This window comes from Lindgomyces ingoldianus (genome assembly GCF_010093535.1).
Source record: "Lindgomyces ingoldianus strain ATCC 200398 unplaced genomic scaffold BDR25scaffold_35, whole genome shotgun sequence".
Lineage (NCBI taxonomy): Eukaryota > Fungi > Ascomycota > Dothideomycetes > Pleosporales > Lindgomycetaceae > Lindgomyces > Lindgomyces ingoldianus.
Genome location: NW_022985196.1, coordinates 149,904 through 161,963, shown reverse-complemented (window position 1 = coordinate 161,963; position 12,060 = coordinate 149,904). Strand labels below are relative to the sequence as shown.

The 12,060-nt window shown below is 51.1% G+C and overlaps 4 protein-coding genes across 4 annotated transcripts in view; 2 read left to right on the top strand and 2 right to left on the bottom strand.

Moving 5' to 3' along the window:
• The first annotated feature begins 1,045 nt into the window (after positions 1-1,045).
• BDR25DRAFT_79055 (serine palmitoyltransferas-like protein 2) lies at positions 1,046-3,517 on the top strand. Its single transcript, XM_033699047.1, has 2 exons — positions 1,046-1,055; positions 1,270-3,517. The coding sequence occupies exon 2, from the start codon at positions 1,432-1,434 to the stop codon at positions 3,415-3,417; it is 1,986 nt and encodes a 661-aa protein (XP_033542901.1). The 5' UTR covers positions 1,046-1,055; positions 1,270-1,431; the 3' UTR covers positions 3,418-3,517.
• Positions 3,518-7,292: 3,775 nt separating this feature from the next.
• Positions 7,293-10,286, top strand: BDR25DRAFT_359849 (uncharacterized protein; the record flags this gene model as incomplete). Its single annotated transcript, XM_033696160.1, has 6 exons — positions 7,293-8,844; positions 8,876-8,887; positions 8,912-9,036; positions 9,075-9,887; positions 9,958-10,072; positions 10,108-10,286. The coding sequence occupies 6 exons, from the start codon at positions 7,293-7,295 to the stop codon at positions 10,284-10,286; spliced, it is 2,796 nt and encodes a 931-aa protein (XP_033542900.1).
• A 56-nt stretch (positions 10,287-10,342) lies between these two features.
• On the bottom strand, positions 10,343-11,661 carry BDR25DRAFT_359848 (uncharacterized protein; the record flags this gene model as incomplete). The annotated part of the gene is made up of 9 exons (XM_033696159.1): positions 10,343-10,541; positions 10,642-10,685; positions 10,736-10,808; positions 10,851-10,890; positions 10,945-11,023; positions 11,188-11,336; positions 11,455-11,498; positions 11,549-11,584; positions 11,642-11,661. The coding sequence occupies 9 exons, from the start codon at positions 11,659-11,661 to the stop codon at positions 10,343-10,345; spliced, it is 684 nt and encodes a 227-aa protein (XP_033542899.1).
• A 155-nt stretch (positions 11,662-11,816) lies between these two features.
• Positions 11,817-12,060, bottom strand: part of BDR25DRAFT_269130 (uncharacterized protein) — a 3,683-nt gene continuing 3,439 nt past the window's right edge. The window contains exon 4 of the mRNA XM_033687147.1: positions 11,817-12,060. Coding sequence (XP_033542898.1) covers positions 12,031-12,060 — 30 coding nt within the window. The 3' untranslated portion in view covers positions 11,817-12,030.

Genomic DNA, 12,060 nt, shown 5'->3' with positions numbered 1-12,060 from the left:
TTGAAACATGCACATGATTGCGTGTATCTGTCCGTCACTGTGTTTGTTGTTCGTGTTTACTTTGTTGGGAATTTGGGGGGAACTGTTGACATTTTTATGCGCACGGGTTGTTTTGTTTGTCGCAGGTGCAGATGGGCAGATTTCCTATGTTGAGTTTGGGGATTTTTTGATGACAGACTTGGGAGAGAATTGGAGGAGAGTATGTTGGAAGAAACGAATAGCCCGCTGTGCGGACACCATGCTTTCTTACTCAATCAGTCTATCTGTATGCAGAGTCATCAACAAAGAGATATCATTTTTCAGCCTCCACTTAGTACGACAACGGCTTTAGTTATGGGATGTAGCTCAGATTCTCGCTCTGGTTCTCGCTCGGGTCCCGGGGGATTCTCTTCACTTGTGCGTCCAATTTCCTGGAGCTACTTTTCCAATGGCATGCGGGTAGTATCAATACAACGCATGCAATACCGTGATGCCTGTGTTCCATGCCAAGTTGAACCAGACAAGAAGACGTCTGGATTAGGTTGACGGGTGTGAGGTGCAGGTCGGGATGAATGTCACTGCCGTTGTGGCCGAGAGGGAGAACAGGGATTTGTGGGGGGGGGGGGAGAGGTGCAAGTGCCCCTGAGCGCGGCCTCGGCATCTCGCTTGGGAGACAGCGGAACTGGGGGGATGGACATCTCATTTTACAGACCCAACCATCACAATTTTGCGGGCTAAAAAGAGCTCCACCCCCCTTTGCGTCTCACTTCCTGCTGATAACCTCGCATCCTCGCCTCGCCCTCGCCGTGCTGCCCTCTCGCACTCCGCCCAGGACAATTCGCAGTTGCGGACGCGGCTTTCGACAGTCAGCCACCAAATTTGACGTCGCCTGAACCATCTCGGTCCGCGAGCAGTGTCTTGGCACTGCATTCGAGCTTAAAGCCCGCTCTGCGCCACGAAAACCACACGTCTAAGGAGAACAGCAAAACAGCGCGCCAGGAATCAGGCACTGCGAGGGCGGAAGCATCCACGGGCGTGTGAGCCAGCTGATCAAAGATTGAATAAGAAGACCTAATGTAAGTCGTTCCCAGCTGCTGCACAACCTGCGTCTCCTCCGCGACCTCCGCAGCTTCCTATCCGGCATCCCCGGCATGGTCGAATGAGCATCATTGAAAACCTCACTCCACCACTGCACCTCTCCCTCCTTCTAGCTTCCCCCGCCCAGCACCGTATTCGCAGCACCATACTTAAATTGCCTCAAATCGCATTGCTAACTCGCTTGCCTCGCAGCGCCCATTCCTCGACCTCGGCCACGACTCCTTCCCGACTCTCACCGCCTCCCCCTCTGTTCCGAACAAGACCCACAGAGGGGTTTGTCGAGCGCTTGCGAGGAAACCCACAAGCCCGGATCCTTCACCACACACCCGTAAATCGCCTGAACACGCTTTTGCCATGCCTGCTCGAACTATCAATCCGTTCGCGACCAATACCTCTACTCCCTCTCTCGATGCCATGAACGAGAAGAGGGACCAGCCGCGACGAACCTCTTTCAAAGGCAACAAACTCACATCTCTCTTCGGGGGATCGCCCAAAGCAAGGAACGACTGGCAGGCGGCAATTGTCGCTCAGCAGCAGGCCCTCCTCAACTCTCCATCCCCCCAGCAAATCAACTCCTCCACCCTGTCGTTACCGACCATCAACCTCACAACCGCAACCGGGGAGAAGATGCCGTCTGAGCCGAAGACCCTCTTCCAGCCTCCGTCTCCAGAGGAAGCTCGGCGGCTTGCAAGGGCACACGCGCAGTTTGGGCCATTGGGATCGCAAAGCCACAGGTACACCAGCAAGTTTGAGGGAGGCGAGTTCGCAGAGCCAGTCGAAGATGAGCCGCCGTATTACTTTTTGTTCACTACATACATCAGCTACCTAATCCTAATAGTATTTGGACATGTGCGGGATTTCTTCGGCAAGAGGTTTAGACGGGCGCATTATAGTCATCTGAAAGAGCGGGGTGGATATGCTCCGTTGAACAGCGATTTCGACAACTTCTACACCCGCAGATTGAAGATGAGGATCAACGACTGCTTCTCTCGACCAACCACTGGTGTTCCGGGTCGTTTCATCACGCTTCTGGACCGCAAGTCGGACGATGGAAACAACACATTTAAGCTGCTTGGAACTACTACCGAGACGCTGAACATGAGCTCATACAATTACCTCGGGTTTGCTCAATCAGAAGGTCCTTGTGCCGATGCAACCGAGAACACCATTAAAAAGTACGGAATTACTATGGCTAGTCCGCGGTCGGATGCTGGTACATCTGATCTTACGCTTGAAGTCGAGGACCTGATTGCCAAATTCGTTGGCAAGCCTGCTTCGATGGTCTTTTCCATGGGTTTCGTTACCAACGCGACTTCATTCCCCACTCTGGTTGGAAAGGGTTGCTTGATGATCTCTGATGAGCTCAACCACTCCTCCATCCGCTTTGGAGCACGTCTGTCCGGTGCCGTTGTTACCATGTTCAAGCACAACGACATGAAAGATCTAGAGCGCGTTCTCCGCGAACAGATTTCACAAGGTCAACCACGAACACATCGCCCGTGGAAGAAGATTCTCGTTGCCGTCGAAGGACTGTACTCGATGGAGGGCACTATGTGCAATCTACCAGCCCTGGTTCAAATGAAGAAGAAGTACAAATACCACCTCTTCGTTGACGAGGCCCACTCAATCGGTGCTCTCGGGCCCCAAGGTCGCGGCGTCTGTGATTACTTCGGTATCGACCCCGCCGAAGTCGACATACTCATGGGCACGCTTACGAAATCCTTCGGCGCAAACGGCGGATACATTGCCGCCGAAAAATCCATCATCGACAAGCTCAGAACACAGAACGCTGCCATGCTGTTCGCAGAGTCCCCCTCACCTCCTGTCCTCACGCAAATCGCATCCTCCCTTCGGATTATCGCCGGAGATCTCGTGCCCGGGCAAGGCGAAGAGCGCCTCCAGCGTCTTGCTTTCAATTCCCGCTATCTACGACTGGGGTTGAAGAGACTAGGCTTCATTGTCTACGGCCACGACGACTCCCCCATCATCCCAGTCATGCTGTACAACCCCGCTAAAATGCCAGCCTTCTCCCACGAAATGCTACGACGTAAGATCTCGGTTGTTGTTGTTGGATATCCCGCCACCCCTCTCGTGTCATCGCGCGCGCGCTTTTGTGTCTCTGCAGCGCACACGAAAGAAGATCTAGATCGTATGCTTGCGGCGTGCGATGAGATTGGTGATCTGCTTCAACTAAAGTTCAGTTCGGGGGTTGCGGGTGGAGCAGAGCCGGAGGAATGGATTAGAGAAGAGAAGGCGGAGATGAAGGTTAGACAGCCGAGGTGGAGGCTGGAAGATGTGCTGAAGAGGGGGACTGAGGATGTCAAGGTTCCTCTGAGGTAACAAGTTGCCTGAAACAGGCTGGGCTGGGTCGGGCCGGGCGGGGACGGATGGGATGGCACGTGATAGGGCGTCTGGTCAGCAGGGCGCAGGGCGTTCGTGGGCTCAGAGTGAGGCGGGCTGGTGAGATGGGCGCGCATCTTCCACCTCCCTCGTGTTTTACACACGCGATTCTGGGGATCGGTTAAGAGGGGGTTTGAGACATGGGAATTGGGTGGGTGGGTGTGTCTGCTTCGGCAGCTTACTCGTTGCCTCATGTTGAGTATGAAACAGGCAGAGGACTGCCTGTCTCTCAGCCTGCTTGTCTATCATCGCGCGCCCTTTTCCCTATCTGGCCTTTACTACCCTGTCTTGTTCCCGTCGGTCCGTTCCTCCCGGTGGCCTCATCTCATTCTACCTCCCTCGCATGGACTTGTCGGCGCTTGTTTCTGCTCTGCTGTTTTGTCGTGCGAGCGAGCGATTCTTGGTTGTGGCTTCTGTAAGATTATGTTCATACCCTCGCTGTACTACCTCTTCTTCTGAAGCAAGTTATTCTACCTTTTCATATTGACAGCTTCTCTTTGTAGGCGCTATGACGGTCTCCAAAGGGGTGATAGATTCCCTTTCTTCTCCAACTACCCGCCCCATTGATTGTCGGAGCGGCACTTTTATCTTTTTTTTTTTTCAATAGCACAGCAGAGCTTGAGCGAGCGGTAATCTTAATTCTTTAGGAGAGGATTAGGGGGTGTTTTGTATATAGATAGTTGGATGGGTAGTGCGGGATCAATGAGAACGGCCAGTGAGGTGTTATGAAAGAAGCATAATCTCTCATACTCCTAGTTATATGATTTGATTTGTGATGTCTTCGATGACGGCTTCTACGTCAAAGGTCTGACTACGTACCGCGAGTTAGCGTTAATTCTTATATTCCTGTCGCTATTTGACAGCGGCTGTACACCACACCATATCACATCACAAGCTCGGGAATGGCTTCTATGCAGTGGCTGTGTCATATAGCCGCAGTAGAGGTCACATACTCTGGTGTCTTATTCGAACACTTGCTTTGGCTGTGTGGTAACTGTACATGTGTATCACGTGTATATGGAATGTGTGAGATATACTGAGCCATCTAGAATATTGTCCAGGAGTGCATGACAATTTCCGCAGGGGAGCTTTGCATATATTGGTTCTGGGGCGGGGGATTGTGCGGTGGTAGTCGCGGTTACACTGGTCATATTAGGAAGGGGATGGCTGATCTTCTTTTTTATGGGAGGATAGTGCGGACATTAGCGGAGCTTTCCCGGGAAGGGACAGCCTGGGGCACTGGGTAGGATCCTTGATGATGGCTGATGACGATTGCTAGCTGTCGTGGCTTGTGGTACACAGTAAATTACTGAAAACTAGGGTTTTTAGTGATGTTGTTTCAATTGTCAATCACTACCTTTCTCTACTATTAACCGAAGGGTATGAAAGACCCGAAGGGTGAGCGATAAATGGGAAGCGATGGTACTGGTAGATGCGGCTAACACCCCAGTACGTACATTCATGTGAAGACGTATATTTCTAAATTGTCTTGCTCATCGCTCCTACCCGCATAAGGCTGAGACATGCGTATCAATCGGTCATCGCCGCCTCACTGCCGTATACCGAAACGTTATCACGGCCGAGTGTTAATTGAATAAGCTTAACAGATGGGGTATTGCTTGTTTGTCCTCCGGAACTTCATGCCTAGAGGGATCATCCATGACTCGACAAGGCAGCATCTGCAGAGCGATCACCCGGAGAGAGGATACGATAAGGTTTCTGCTTTCTTTTCTTTGCTCTTGAGCTGGCGCCGTAGGGCCGCAGATGTAAAGGAGCCATGTGGTGGCAAATGTCATTTCTATAGACTTCCTTTCGCGGCATAACAGAGGTGTGGGTTGATAGCGAGGTTGTTCTTGTTACTTGGATGCTTTTTGCCGCACAGCAGCCAGAGTTCTCCTCAAGATCGGCTTATTGGATAATTTATAGAGAGTGTGTGAGTTGTGAGGTAGAAAGTGGTCTGACTCTCTGATCAGATGCTCAGAGCAGAGACTCTTCGATCAAGGAAGTGTCCGAAGTGACAAAAAAGTTGGATAGACAGGATACCCCAAGCCGTAAAACTCGAGCCTTTTGAAATTAAGATCCCAGTCCCAGCTAACTTGAATAACGATAATCGTGCTTGATAGTGGGGAAGGGCGGCTCGCCCCGTCCGGTGGAGCTCGCGTTCTGTCAGCGGTCAAGAAGTACTAGATTGGAAATGGGTCGGAAGAGACTGCCAATAGAAGAATAATGAAACGGCTTGGCCTATCGTTATAGTCTTTCTAATCGCCTCTGTTTCTTCATCTGCCGAATCGAAGCGCCGCCCTGTCTCTAAGGCTGAGAATACAGGTTGTGATTTGGCAGACTGTATCGAGATGAAAAACTATTCGTCAGCCGACTTCCGGTGGAGTGAAATTAGCAACGCGGATTCGATTACAAACGCGGACATCCACGCCGGCGGTCATTGGAGGATCGCATGCAAGTAAGAGAGTCCTTCGTTTAGGATTGGGGAACGTGACGACATGCAGATGTGGGCGCTGTCTGTCTCCAAACGGAAGAATGCTAGCGACAAGGGAGGGTGCCTCTCTGCAAACCGATCATTCCCAGCCGCTTTTGCGCCCCAGTCTGATTGAGGACGGTCCTGATCGATTGCGTGGTAGCTGTCCTCCGTTTCGCTGGCACCTTTGGCGATCGATGCCCTCGCAGCAAGGCTGAAGCAGTGTGCATGTGGGAAACAATGACTCGTCGAAGATGGCGAGGACAGTCCTGGGTGATACTGAACGCATTCGATACCAGAAGTTGAGCAACGGAAACCTTTGCGCGACCAAGGAAAGCATATTTCAGCTTATTGGGAAGCTGAATGGTAGCTGAATGGTCGGGCCACGGATGCGGACCAGCACAGCATGAAACAGAGAGTCAGAGGTGAGCGACACAGCGCCTCGATTGCGAGACCATCAAGGGCACCCGCCTTTCCAGCTGTTGCGTAGTCTGTCCCCCGCTTCCCCCAGACTAGAGGGGGCCTGATGAAGGGTGAATGAAAATGGGGCGTGATGCGGCCAAAGCGCTCTTGCTCCCACTTTGGTGCGAACAGAAGTTTATCCCGACCTCCAACTTCGCTCTTCACCACAGGAATCTCCTCATGCCGCCCAAACCCGTGAGATTCGCCATCAAAATGTAACGGCCTATCCATGTGTTACCCATCGACACCGGATCAAAAGAGTGGCTTGCAGGTACCACCTCCGCATGGACTAAAAGTAGCCCTTGTCAGACTGCGTGGAACGACCGGCTATCAAAGTCAGACCAATGTCCCGTCTCTTGGCTGCATGGGATGGGAGGCCAACCGGTGAGCTTTGAGGCTCAAATAGATGCCAGAGGGATCGTCCTGCGGCAGAAGGCTGAGCATTTGCCTACTTTTCTGAAAGGACCCTCTCTTTACGTCCGGTCAGAGCCTGGTATCCAACGAGAATGCAAGGCTTCCAATCACATCTCGGTATGCTCCTCAAACCCTGAGCCAACGATAGGCATGGCCTGCAGGGCGTCACCTTGACCTGCATGATGGCTACGATGATTGTGATATCATGGCGTGGGCGGTGGGAATGCGCTGTTGAAGTAAGACACAATGGGAACGCGGTGAGTCTATATAATTGTCCACCTCATCCCATACTCGCCTCAGTCATTAAATCTCTTTGCCCTGTTGAAAGCTGTCCCTCAGCGTGGTCCTAGTCTCCCGCTTTGCCCAGAGCATTACATCTCAAAAGGGCCTTGCGCCCCACCGCCTTTCTGTTGCTTCACTTTATACCGGTCCCTGAATTGATACTTCATTTCTATTCATCATGAACATGCCTGCTCCCCCCCCACCGTATCCCGTTCAGCAGCAGCAGCAGCAGCAACAGCAGAACGGGGGTCAGTCCCGCCCAGGACAACCAGGACAGCCAGGACAGCAAGGACAACAGCCTTTTCAGAATGTCGGTCAGCCGAAAGGAAACCAAGGAGTCCAAAACTACCCAAATCAGCACTCTCTCTACGATCCACAGCTCGCGCAATGGACCATCCAGAAAGGGAACAAGAGTTCCTGGGAGTTGGCCGAGCCGGAGCAAGAACATATCTCGCTCGAGGATCTGCGAGATGATTTGAACCGGCTGCGCAGAAACCGTGCTTCAATCAAGAAAACTATTAACGAGATTCCTTCGGGAATTGCCGACCATGTTAGGCGCATAATGAATAAACTCGTTCAGCAACAGAGCCAATTTCTTCAGCGAGAAAACCGAAATCTGGAATGGGTCATTGCCGGAGTGGATCTCGAGTGGAAGTCACTCAATCGCCGTGAGAGAAAGTTAATACGCATCGACGTTATATTGCAGACTCAACAACGTTCTAGCACCCCGGTCAACCCAGCCAAAAATCCCGGAAACGGTTACGACGTTCCCAAATCGAGCGGTCCACAACAGGACCAGAAGAGTTGGGCTCAGAACCCTAACCAAGGACTTGGTCAGAATCCAAAAAATAACCAGAATCAGCAGTCCAATCAGCAATTTAATCAACCCCAAGGGCGCAACCAAGTCCAAGGTCAAGGACAAATGCCAGGAGTTAACCAACCTCCCCCTCCACCTCCGCCACCACCAATTCAAAGTATGGGTCCTGCCCCAAATCCTTCTGGACCATATGGGAATCAAGGAATACCGCCGCCACCACCACCACCTATGAGCTGTCTTCCGAAGCAGCCACAGCCACAACAAATGCAACAACAACAACAACAGTATCCACAGGGACAACACGCCTCTCATCAGGCACCAATGCCCAACATGCCTGGAGCATTCCCAATGCCGACAAATCAACCAAGTATGAGGCATGAACCACCGAAGTTTCCCATCGATAACCTCACCGCTCACATGCTAAAGAAACAAATGTCGAAGACTAAACTCAGATATTCAGACTGTGAGGAATCGGGAATGGATTCTTCGGAAAGCGAAAGCTTCAGTGAAGAGTCTGCCGATGACGGATACCGTTTCGTCGCTAGCCATGCTCGAAGTAGAAGTCGAACCAAGAGCAGGGACAGGAGTCGAAGTAGACCAAGGGATCTAAGTCGAAATAGGGTAACGAAGTCCTACAAGGACAAGACTTCACATCACCGATCCGGGTCCGGCATTCCCCCGGCTCCCTTTGGTCTGTCTAATGGGAGACCCCAAGACAAGTCGCCGTTGTTGCGATCTCCTTCCATGGGGCATCACGGTGGAAAGTCGACCAAGAGCGAGTCTCCGAGGTCATCCAAGGGCGCTCTACCTTCTCCCGTCCAGATCATTATGAATCCCACCCCCGCTATCACGAGCACTCACAATCGGTCCCGCGATCGGTCCCGTGATCGGTCTCGCGATCGGTCCCGCGATAGGGGCCGTGAGAGGTCCCGTGATCGGTCCCGCGATAGGGCCCGTGAAAGGTCCCGTGATCGATCCCGCGATAGGGCCCGTGAAAGGTCCCGTGATCGATCCCGTGATCAATACGGACGGGGCCATGGAAAACACGGGTATAGGAGTCGAGAAGACAGCGACACCGATCATTCAAGAGGGCGAAATAGCGATCGAGCCCGTGGACGAGATAAATATAAGGACAACGGACGATATCAGCGTCGAGGTGGAGGCCATCGGCGTCAGAGCTCATCCATATCTCCATTTGGCGGCACGGATGAGAAGTGGATGTCGGCTCAGTACATGACACGAGTTCCTTCATCGGCCAGCGCCAGCGACACTGTTTACACAGACGGTAGATCTTCGATCTCTGACGCTGATGACAGTGTCTTCTCTCGAGAGGAAGACTTCCCTCCTCGCTTGCGTACCCAAGACCCTGCCCGGATCAGCAGAGGGTCTCTTCACAGGGCAACCACAGATGGTCACCAACGACACAACCGCACGGTCCCAATATACCGTGAACATGATCTCAATACCATGCGTCCTCAAGTCCGAGATGATTACCCTGGGTATAACTCTCAACAACAAGCGTACCCGCGCCGGAGCAGCAGGACCCCGAACTACTTCCCTGAACCCCTGCTCAACGAAGACATCTACGATGGTTATGCTGGGTCTCGACGACCGCAACCCCCCCACCGTCGCCATAGCTTGCAAGTACAACACCTTCAGGAACAACCATCCTATGACTACGGCACCCAGCCCCACTCTCAATATGCCTCCGCACCGAAAGCTCTTGTGTCCTCACAGGCGCCGCGGTATATTGCAGACAGCCACGCTGACGTCGTGAAAGATGCAATCCAAAACGGGATCCAAAACGGTGTTGAAGCAGCCATCGAGCATATGCAAGCGTCTCATAGGCAACCTCTACGACGAAGCACTACGTTAAGTAGTCGACGAGGGAGTCAGATCGACCCCTGGGGTAGTGATCAGCAGTATGTTGGCACGAACGCAGCGCCCAGGTATGGCCAGAGGGTTCCGAACTATGTAGGATTAGCCTAGATACAGCTTCAGAGAAGAATGTCCTGCTTTCATGGTTGTTAAGTCCCTCTTCGTTCTGTCTTTTAAAAATCAACAGCTGGTGTTTAGGTATTTCTGGAGTTTTAGGTCTATGTGCGGTGTCCAATTTTTCTACTTTCGGGGGTTTCGAGGGTTGGGCGGTCAGTAAGGTTAATACCCTGGGTGGGCATGGAAGCTCAGATTGGAAAGTCGGAGTTTACGAGATCTATTCAGACTGCAGTTTTGCGTTGCGGTGTCGGTATGGTCATCGTTGTATTTCGGTTCACATTCCAAAAACTCTACTCTGCTTTCTTTCTTTCTTCGTTTGCCTTAGCTTGCAAAATCGGCTTCTACAATACGTCAGCCTTTTCTTAAAGGAGTGGTTTTATATATATAATACAGCAGCGTTTTAATGTGGTTTATTCCATTTCTTACGCGAGGCAGCATTGGCCAAGACTAGTTGAGATACGATTATCTATCACTAGTACGAACCTCAGCTCCGGCCGTCTTCCGCAATGAGGAAGGAGCTGCTTAATGTAGTCTTCAAAAATCTCGCTATTAACGTCTGTCCCTAGGTCACGCAAATCCCACCATGCCGCAAAATATGAGGGGTACTTTGACTTCGAGCGACTATAACTCTGCGCACACGTCAAGCTTTACTAAAATTATGTATAAATAATGTACTGTAGCTATTTTTGAAGATCTAGCGCACCTCTTACCTATAAATTACGTTTGCGTCGTCACCTTCGCACCTGACTTGAAGAGCGCCTCCTTCTATAGCGTGACAGAGTTCCCTCCCTATAGTACTACTATCAAGCTCTTACTACTCCATAATACCTATGAATGGTCTTATTAAGCCTTAGAACTTGGCTATAATGCTGAGGAGTTCTCATTAGCCTTATGCCTGCTGTCGCGCACAAATTCATGCAAGGCCGCTACCCTGGTCGGTACTTCTGATTAAAGTGGTTTCTAATCCTGGCTAGTGTGAAACAACCCGGCAAGTCTAACATAATTATCGCCTGTGTTAATTTACTTATGTCATCTGGTGAGCGGGTCTTATGGCCGTCAGGCATGGCCGACTGGCTGTGCAAAGACTTGGCAAGAGGGCCGGCCTCAGCCTCACAGCCTTGCGATCTAACTCAACTTCTAGCTACTGTAAGCCTTAGGGTTGTTAATATCCGGGATATGTAAAAAAAAATTCGGATATCCATACGGCGTATATATCCCACAGTAATTAGGATATCCGTATGGGATATTTAATTGCGCACTAATCTACATTGAGCACCGCGTCTACATGTCTATCAGGCTCAAGCCCATCCAGAATCCCTGTGAGATCAACCTCACCGTTGCTATCATCGCCAGGCTCATCTAAATCAAGCTGCTTAACCTCATTGCCGTCAAAATACTCAGGCTCTATCTGTTGGCCTCCAAAACGTTAGGCCCAAAAAGGTCACGCCAGCAGGCTTCTTAAAACACTTCAGCCAAGCCATATCTTACTAAGTAAATATCCAGGGATAGGTTTAAAAAACTCGGATATCCGTACGGGATATCCATACAGGGATATCTGGATGGGCACCCTTAACAACCCTAGTAAGCGTCCCATCAACTAACTCACTCTTAAAGATTCGCCACCTCACAAGGGTCCGTCCAGAGTGGGTTGACCGTCCTCTCTGCTAGCAGGATCGAGGCGTTTGCCCTCTGGCTAGACTTAAGTGGCAAATATTTAACACGTAATTCTGCACGTGGACATCTTCGTCGCTTGATCGTGAGCTCAAAGCTTCGCTGTGGCAAATTAGCAAGCTATATATTCATGCTGATCCCCGGCCCTCTATGAAATAGAGAGAATAATAAATATAAGAGAGTAAATAGTAATGATATAAATGTTCTAACGCCTTAAGACGCAATAAGCTTGTTATGTTCAACCTTACATATCCATACCCTTCCTTGACTAGTACCAATACCAATCATATTCTTACATACTATGAATTTTAACGGTCGATACTCTGGCGATATCCATAATAGGTCCTCCGAATTGTATGTTATCCACGTACGATCTGAACCCAAGCCTAGGCCTTGACAGACCATGTTGTCGGCTGACTCCGACGCCAGCCGGGCCGAGTCAGGCGAGAAGACTACTGAGGTGACCCGA

Excerpts from the sequence above, each read along its gene's own strand:
- BDR25DRAFT_79055 (XM_033699047.1), top strand. The coding sequence starts at position 1,432 with ATGCCTGCTCGAACTATCAATCCGTTCGCGACCAATACCTCTACTCCC.